Source organism: Miscanthus floridulus, chromosome 17 (genome assembly GCF_019320115.1).
Source record: "Miscanthus floridulus cultivar M001 chromosome 17, ASM1932011v1, whole genome shotgun sequence".
In the NCBI taxonomy this organism is placed as follows: domain Eukaryota; kingdom Viridiplantae; phylum Streptophyta; class Magnoliopsida; order Poales; family Poaceae; genus Miscanthus; species Miscanthus floridulus.
Genome location: NC_089596.1, coordinates 97,455,044 through 97,464,164, shown reverse-complemented (window position 1 = coordinate 97,464,164; position 9,121 = coordinate 97,455,044). Strand labels below are relative to the sequence as shown.

At 46.1% G+C, this 9,121-nt stretch overlaps 1 protein-coding gene across 1 annotated transcript; it reads left to right on the top strand.

The window, feature by feature from the left end:
* Positions 1-6,004: 6,004 nt before the first annotated feature.
* LOC136516051 (uncharacterized) lies at positions 6,005-7,831 on the top strand. Its single transcript, XM_066509461.1, has 2 exons — positions 6,005-7,522; positions 7,781-7,831. Exons 1-2 carry the CDS (start codon positions 6,005-6,007, stop codon positions 7,829-7,831), a joined length of 1,569 nt encoding a protein of 522 aa, XP_066365558.1.
* Positions 7,832-9,121: the final 1,290 nt, after the last annotated feature.

Here is a 9,121-nt window from a genome sequence, read left to right as displayed (position 1 = left end):
CTCTTCTTCCTCAGCCAAGGAAACCAGAGCACCTGCTGAAAAGAGGATAAAAAGTACTCGGTTCAAGAGAGAAACAGGAAATAAAGGAACAAAGAGTATTAAATGTGCTCACCTAAGAGCATGCTAGCAACAACTGAAGTACCTGAGGGAGTACTTGGTTTGTGAGGCTTCTTGGAGACAGGCAGGCCAGATGAAGACCCATCCGTTTGCCCCCTCTTCGAGACACTACGAGGACTGCGAGGGACTAGATGAGGAACATATTCTTCATATACATCAACAAATTCGGAAGAAACCCCAGGAAGGGCAGTAGAGGTTTGGGACTTACTAATTGCAGAAGTTCTAGCAAGTTTATCCCCAGTCTCCGCCACGGCGGGGAGAACATCAAGAGGGATCGGGTTGACAAAGTTCCGCCCAAGCTCCTGCGAAAAAGGATAAAACACTGAGACAAAGAAAAGCTAAGCAAAAACGGATGCAGCAAGACTACATAAAGTACTCAAACAAAAAGATAGACGACTCACAGCTGGGGGCGGGTTGTTGGCTGAGAACTTAGAGACAGCAGGAGGAATGACGCTCACTCCTTTCAGCATCTTCTGGAGATGCTCGAGTACCTCCTCACCGGTCAGCTCAAGAGCTGGGACCATACGTGAAGGATCCTCGGCCCCAGAATACTCAAATCCAAGATGCTCCCGCTCCTTCAAAGGCTGAACCCGGTGACGAAGAAAGCTCGAAACGATACCGAAGCCGGTCAAACCCTGCTGTTTCAACATGCTAATCCTATCAAGGAGCGGCTGGATCACTTGAATCTCAGCAGGTGACTCAAGCTTCTTGTCCCATCGGTCATTCACCATAGGACCAGATCCAGAGTGGACGACGAGGGAAGGGATCAAATTGGCAGCGTAAAACCACTCGGCACGCCAATCTTTTACAGAATCAACCAGGTCATAGTCAAAAAACTTAATCTTGAGACCTTGGCAAAACTGAATCCTGCAACCGCCAAGAACGCTGGTTTCTTCACGGCGGGGTTGAGGTTTCAGACGAAAGAAAAAGCGAAAAAGAGATAGAGAAGGAGGGATTCCAAGGAAAGCTTCACAAAGATGAATGAAAACAGAAAGATGGAGAACGGCATTGGGGGTTAGATGGTTCAGACTAACCCCGAAATAACCAAGAAACTGATGAAGGAAGGCGGAAGCAGGAAGGCAAAGTCCAGCGCGGACAAAGGAAATGAAGAGGACAATCTCACCAGGACCCGGAGCTGGAACCTGATGCTCGCCCGGAACTCTCCATTCAGCGAGGACTTTGCTTTGGATCAAGCCATCGCTAATGAGCTCGCGCAGCTGGTCTTCGCTTGTTGTTGGAGCCGGCCAAACCTTCTGAGCAGCCCTCATGGCCACAAACTCCTGGTTTTCGATCAAAGAAAGGGATGACTCCTCATCCACGAAGGTCGCTTGAGACTTGCTTGCGGTTTTCTTCTTTCCCATGAACTGGCAGAAGCAAAGAAGGCACTAGGGAAGAGGAAGCTAGGATGATGGTGCTCGGGTGACAGCGACGATGACGGCGGTGGATTTCTGAAAGCTAGGGTTTAAAGGCAAGAGCTAGGCAGTAAGGGAAAGGAAGATAAAAGGTCTTTAAATAGATTTTTCAGTAATAAAAACAGCCCACAAGGCCCGTTAAAACACAGTGTGAGAACGCAACGGTCCATTTACCGACGCAGCTAAAACGACGGAGGGCACAAATCCACACAACGGTACGAACCAACGGCCAGATTTCAGACTTATCCATCCGACACCACGACAGGGTTATCAGATCGCTACAAGAACAACTCGTCAAACTAAGAAGAAAGAAAGGGCTACCTCGCAAGGAACAAAGGAACCCGGTTATTTAAGAAAGAAACTAGGTAATCTCATGAACGACAGGGATCATAGCAGAAAAGTAAAAGACAACTCAGAAGACAAAATTCTTTCTATTACAAGCGGCTTCAAAAACAGAAGATTACAAATCTTACAAGACCCAACGAACTCGGTACCACGAAAAGCAAAGTAGCAAAGAGGAACATGGACACAACTAGGCTCTGGAATGACTACGTGTCCCAAATTGCTACTCGGAAGGACAAACCGCCATCAGCTACACTGTTTTCTTCAAAGGACGGACGCAGTGCATCCAAGGCGGAAATCGGCAGCACGGCAGGGCAACATGGAGCAGAGAAGGCCAGCGGGCATCTGTCTACCCAAGACCGATGTGATGCTAGATATGATGTTGATCTGCACCGGACAGTCTAAAGACAGGCGACGAGGATCAACCCAGAACTGCCGGATGAAGGAACGAAGCCCACATCACAAGACTTCCTCCAACTACCACCACGTACATCCTGGCACAATGCTGTCGTGGGATTAGCCTACCTCTAATCCCTATCACAAGACTTCCTCTAGCTACGACAAGACACACAGGAACTACAAAATATGCCCGGGGGCTGCTCTACTTCACAAACTACCATGTTCATAACCACGAAGGTTTCAACAGAATGTCCAATGGATGAAAACAAGCACTCTGGGACAGTATTTATAGACCAAAGGAGCGGCGCACATGGACTAGAAGTACCAACGAAATAAGCCTAACAAAGGACACAGTGAAAAGACAGGACTCAATAATGGATGACTCAGGCGAGAGGAAACAGTACTCGAAGACGGGCATATTCGGAAGAATATACCAGCACAGTATAACCCGTGAACAAAAGGCATTTACACTCAACCACCACCATACAACTACATCTGACAATAGCAGACTATCAAAGAATATGCCAAGACCTTGCATCCGAGTTCTTCCTGAACAAAACAACACGGATATACACTCGGGGGCTCGGCCAGCATCATAGCTTAATCAACACTAAGCTAGGGAGCTCGGCCTTCATTTCAACTACTCCCGGAGGCTCGGAACCAAAGACAAAGGACCAAGAATACAAGAAACTCAAGACTACAACGACGACGACACATCAAGACTCTTCATCTGACTTCTTTTCTAAAGAGAAGAACTTGGAGAAAGCACGAGGCTGCGGGATACATAGCCCCAGAATTTTTTGAAGACAAGAATCTGGACCCTCCAACTTTTGCAAGCAAAAGCAAGAGGCTCGGGGGCTACACTCAGTGAGTGCAATTTTTACAAAAAATTGCACCCACCCAAAAAGAACCCGGACATAAGCTCGGAGGCTGCATGCCGTGAAACTACTCGGATGATGGTTTAATCCAAGACTAAAGGGCCGCTTTGGAAAGATGCCGCAAAACTACTCGGGGACTACTTCAGAACACAAATTTTCAAACAACATAAAGGATCAAGACCCTCCAACTTTTTGTTCCAAATAGCAAGAGGCTCGGGGGCTACACTCAGTGAGTGCACTTTTTCTTCGAAAAAGCGCACATCACCAAAAGACTTCCTCAACGCAGACCACTTCAAGACATTACGACAAAAAGAACCCAGAACGAGCCATATTCGAGTTCTTTTTTATAAAACTTCAACAAACAATCAGAGCAACTTCAAGACAAGATCCTCCAGCTCCTTGTTCCAAATAGCAAGAGGCTCGGGGGCTACAACCAGATGGATGTACTTTTTCTTCAAAAAGCACTCACCACTCGAAGATCCCAAGAAGCGCTAAAAGGTTTCACTCCAGAAAGCACTCAGATGACATTTTGTTCCTACTCAACAAGACTTGAAGGAGCAAAGCGAGACTTTCAGAGCTGAACCATGAAGTGCTCGGGGGCTTGTCGATGCGGGACCCACAGGATACCCCGCAAGGGAGAGAGAAGATCTAATCCAACTAGGATTCTTCCCATGTAATCTTAGTAGTAGAACTATTAAGTAATCCTACTAGGAAATCTCATTATAAACTAACTAGGACTCTGGCCTCCTGACTATATAAAGGAGGGCAGGGCTCCTGAGAGAGGAGGACAACAATGGTACAACACAACATATCACAATCAATCCAACGCAAAGGCTAACGCCGACTGGACATAAGGTTATTACTCGATCTACGATCGAGGGCCTGAACCAGGATAAATCGACTGTCTCTTGTGTTAACCATCGAGTTCAGCATACGCCGAAGCTCGAACATACTACCCCGGGTACCCCCGTGGCAGGCTATCAGTGGTGAAACATCGACAGCTGCTAGCCATTTTTATTTTCCTAAGTTTGTGAGAACGTACGAAACGTGCATACATCATGTTGTTACATATCATTCATGGCACTGTTCCTCCCCTTACAAGTTGATTATCTCATTTTGATAAAAATGACAACTTAACCTTGTTCTCACATGGGTAATAAAACAACAATTTGCTACAGATGGCCCGCAAGAAGCAGACTGCCCGTAAGTCCACCGGAGGAAGAGCACCTCGACGTCAGTTGGCCCTAAGGGAGCACCGCACCACAGACACTTTCTTGAGCAAGTTTGGCATGCCGACCATGCTTTGGAGAGTGCTCCATGATGTGGGGTACCCAGAGGGTCAAGAGCCGGTGTACTCTTGGAATGAGAGCCAGTTAGCAGAGGATGGACTCACAGTGGTAGAGATCACCGTTCCTGCTCTTGGTGATGCTCCAGAGTGGGACGGTTGGCACTTGGAGTTTGAGGGTCGCACTCCTATTGAGGGTGTAGAGGGAGCAGCTTTTCATGTCATTAGGGGCATCATGAGCAGATTTCCTAGAGAGCTGGCAGCAGCTCTAGCTGGCACTTTTCCTAGGGATGATCCTCGTGATGCTATTTGGGTTCAGCCTCATGGAAGTGCTTTGGTCAGAGGTCCAGCTGAGGGATAGGCTAGCGACAACCATGCTATGAGTGCGATGTTTGCCGCTATCAGAGCATACCAGGGTCTTGAGTGTACCTACTGGACTTTGACTGGTTTGCGTGGCGATGATAAGCTCAAGGCAAGAAAGCAAAAGAAGCAGCAGGCACGTGCTATAGATAGTTTGTAGGAGCAGTTGGCTGATATGAGCTTACAGCGGGACCAGGCGGTAGAGAGAGGTGATAGAGCTATGCAGCGGGTGCATATGTTGACTCAGGCCAACAACATTGCAGACCGCATGATTGGACAGCTGGTTCAGGAAAGGAATGAAGCCTGGAACGCAAGGAACCTTCTGCGACAGAGGGTCGATGAGCTAGAGGAGTACAACATCAACCTGCATGAGGAGTTTCATGCGCTCTACAATGGGGTTGGCCCATATGCTCCTCCAGATGCCGCTGGTATGGACATCGATGAGGACGAGCCTGTAGTTTCACCTGGGGGCAATGGTGACGTCTCTGACCCCGACGATGGCCCCGAGGAGTAGGCTAGTGGCCTTGCGCTAGTGTGTAGGTCCTGTCTCGATGACTTTTCTTTTGTCGCTTGTAACCTGATGTATCTTGTTTCGAACTTATGAGACTTGGCATGTGTTGGAACTTGGCTAGTACTGCGATATCTGAACGCATAAAAAGTCCAGTGTATGTATGCTGGCAACCCGGTTGTAATGGACGCGATGTGTGTGCTTAAGTAATCTAATTAGTGATGTTGTGTTAATTGGAATGAATTATTGTGCCCCTGTTTTAATTGTATGAATTTATTCTCTCCAGTGAATTTAGTACGGCATAATTTCTTTCCATTCACCTGCAATTTATACAACATCGCCTAATGATTACTGTTGCTGAAATATGCAGATGCCGAACACTCGCCGCACCGTGTATGACGCTACTGAGGCAGGTGGTAGTGCTGCTAGAAATGAGAACCGTGAACTGCCACCACCTCCTCCTCCACCATACACTACGGAACAGTTCTTCGCACAGTTCCATGGAAGTCAACGCAACATGGAGGGCATGCAGCAGAACATGGAAGCTGCATTGCACCATATTGCTGACAACACCCACCGTGGGTTAAACCCAGGTGGACATGAAGCGAATTAGCATAGCAGTTTCAAGGACTTTATGGACACCAGACCACCAATCTTCAAAGAAGCTGCAGAGCCATTGGATGCAGAAGAGTGGATAAACACCATGGAAGATAAGTTTCGTGTTCTGAGGATGACAGAAGTATTGAAAACTGAGTATGCGGCTCATCAGCTGCAAGGCCCTGCGGGAATGTGGTGGAAGCACCACCGCACCACTTTTCCCCCAAATGCCCACATTACTTGGAGGGAATTCACTAGAGCTTTTCGTGGAACATACATTCCCCCTGGGTTGACAGAAATGAAGTTTGGAGAGTTTCTCGCACTGACTCAAGGCACCAAGACTGTGACCCAGTATCTACATGCATTCAATAATCTAAGTTGCTATGCCTCTGACATGGTGAATACCGATGCCAAAAAGATTGCTAGTTTCAAGAGAGGTCTGAATCCTAAGATGATGAAGCACGTGGGTACTAACACGAGAACGGGTTTCAATGACTTTGTTAGTGACTGCTTAAAGCAAGAGAAGAACAACAATGTGTATGCTACTTCCAAGACTCGCAAGAGAGCTTTTGACTCGGGTCCATCCCAGCCAAGGGCCCCGATGGCAAACCATTCTACGTATCGTTTGCCTGCCCCTGGTGCGAGGTTCAGGCCACCCCAACGTAGGAATCAGAATGCCCAGCAACCTCAGAGGAATCAGAAGCCATTCAAGATGGTGGTGCCACAAGCCAAGACTGGACAAGGCAGTTCTTCTAGAGCTGCTACTCAAGTAAGAGGACCGTGTTACAACTGCAATCAATCTGGGCACTTTGTGAAGTTTTGCCCACATCCCAAGAAGCAGCAGAATCAGTACCAAGCTCGTGTGCACCACACCACCAATGATGACATCCCGGAAGGAGAACCCATGACAGCCGGTATGTTTTCTATCAACAATCATCCTGCAGTCATTTTGTTTAATTCTGGATCGTCTCATTCATTCATAAGTCAAGCATTTGCAAGGAAGTATGAGCAAAAGATAGTTGAAATGGAATATGCTTATCGGATCAGTTTAGCTGGGGCTGATCTGTTAACTAATCAGATAATCCGGGGAGTAACCCTGTGTGTAGCAAATAGGCAGTATAAGCTTAACTTGATAGTTATGCCAGGGTTAGTTCTGGATGTAATCCTGGGAATGAACTGGATGGATAAGATGGGAGTAGTAATTGATGTTGGAGGAAGGAACATTTCTCTCAAGGAACCTGTTGGAGAAGGTACATTTCAAGTAACTTTACCTCGGAGAATAGAGCAGGCCAGTACAACTTGTGCATTCCAAACTACACTTATAGCTAAGATTCCAGTAGTGTGCGAGTTTCCGGACGTGTTTCCAGATGAGTTACCTGGTCTTCCACTGGACCGAGATGTTGAGTTCACCATTGAGTTAATCCCTGGAACACCACCAATCTCAAGAAGGCCGTATCAGATGCCTCCAAATGAATTAGCCGAGTTGAAGAAGCAACTCAATGATCTGTTGGCTAAGGGTTTGATTCGTCCCAGTTCCTTGGAATGGGGATGTCCCGCACTATTCATGAAGAAGAAGAAGGATAACTCCTTACGGATGTGCGTGGACTACCGGCCATTAAATGCGGTAACAATTAAAAACAAGTATCCTCTACCTTGGATCGATATCTTGTTTGATCAATTGTCAAAAGCCAAGGTGTTCTCCAAGATAGATTTGAGATCAGGGTACCATCAAATCAAGATTAGACCATAAGATATACCCAAAACCGTGTTCTCCACTAGATATGGTTTGTACGAGTATCTTGTCATGTCCTTTGGTTTGACAAATGCTTCTGCATACTTTATGTATCTAATGAATTCGGTCTTTATGCCGGAATTGGATCAGTTCGTGATTGTGTTCATTGATGACATTCTGATATACTCTGAGAATGAATAGGATCATGCCGAGCACCTGAGGGTTGTCTTGACTAGACTCAGAGACCACCAGTTGTATGCTAAGTTTAGTAAATGTGAGTTTTGGCTGAAGACAGTTCCTTTTCTTGGTCATGTGTTATCTGAGAATGGAATCTCAGTGGACCCTAGTAAAATACAAGAGGTTATGGACTGGAAGGCACCCAGCACAGTTCATGAGGTTCAAAGTTTTCTTGGATTAGCCGGTTACTATCGCCGTTTTATCCTGGACTTCTCAAAGATTGCCAAGCCGATGACAAGTTTATTACAAAAGGATCATAAGTTCGCTTGGACAGAGGAGTGTGAGGCAGCTTTCTGCACCTTGCGGAAATTGCTAACCACTGCTCCTGTTCTGGCCCAACCAGATATAGAGAAGCCGTTTGACGTGTTTTGTGATGCATCCAAGAATGGTTTAGGATGTGTCGTGATGCAAGATGGGAGAGTTATTGCTTATGCCTCACGTCAGTTGAAGAAGCATGAGGTTAACTATCCTACACACGATTTAGAGCTTGCGACTGTTGTGCATGCTCTAAAGATTTGGAGACACTACTTGCTTGGAAATGTGTGCAATATCTTTACAGATCATAAGAGTCTCAAGTACATATTTACTCAGTCTGAGTTGAATATGCGACAGAGAAGATGGTTGGAGCTAATAAAGGATTATAATCTGAATGTGCACTATCATCCCGGAAAGGCAAATGTAGTAGCAGATGCCTTAAGTAGGAAGTCACATTCTATTGCTGTGCAACCATTGTTTGAAGATGGGTTCAATTTGTTGCATCCTGCTGTACTGCATAATATCCAGGTCAGCTGTACCTTGGTGAGGAAGATCATTGAGGGTCAGAAAACAGATAAGGGAATATTCCATATCAAGGAGAAAATGAAGAAAGAACCGACGAAGCACTTTAGAGTGGATGAAAACAAAGTGTTATGGTTTAAGGACCGTCTAGTTGTACCTAAAGATCGAGAGCTCAAGAACAAATTGATGGATGAAGCTCATCACTCTAAATTGTCTATCCATCCTAGAAGTAACAAAATTTACCAAGATTTGAGACCTCGTTATTGGTGGACGAAAATGAAGAAGGAAATTGCAGCTTATGTTGCTCGTTGCGACATGTGTTGTAGAGTGAAAGCTCTTCACATGAGACCCGCAGGAATGTTGCAACCTTTGTCAATACCAGATTGGAAATGGGATGATATACGTATGGATTTTATCACCGGATTCCCTACCACACCAAAAGGGAATGATTCGATTTGGGTAATTGTAGATCGCCTT

Coding starts and splice junctions, on each gene's coding strand:
- LOC136516051 (XM_066509461.1), top strand. CDS start 6,005: ATGGAAGATAAGTTTCGTGTTCTGAGGATGACAGAAGTATTGAAAACT. Junction 7,523..7,780: donor ACTACCGGCCATTAAATGCG/GTAACAATTAAA, acceptor GAATTGGATCAG/TTCGTGATTGTGTTCATTGA.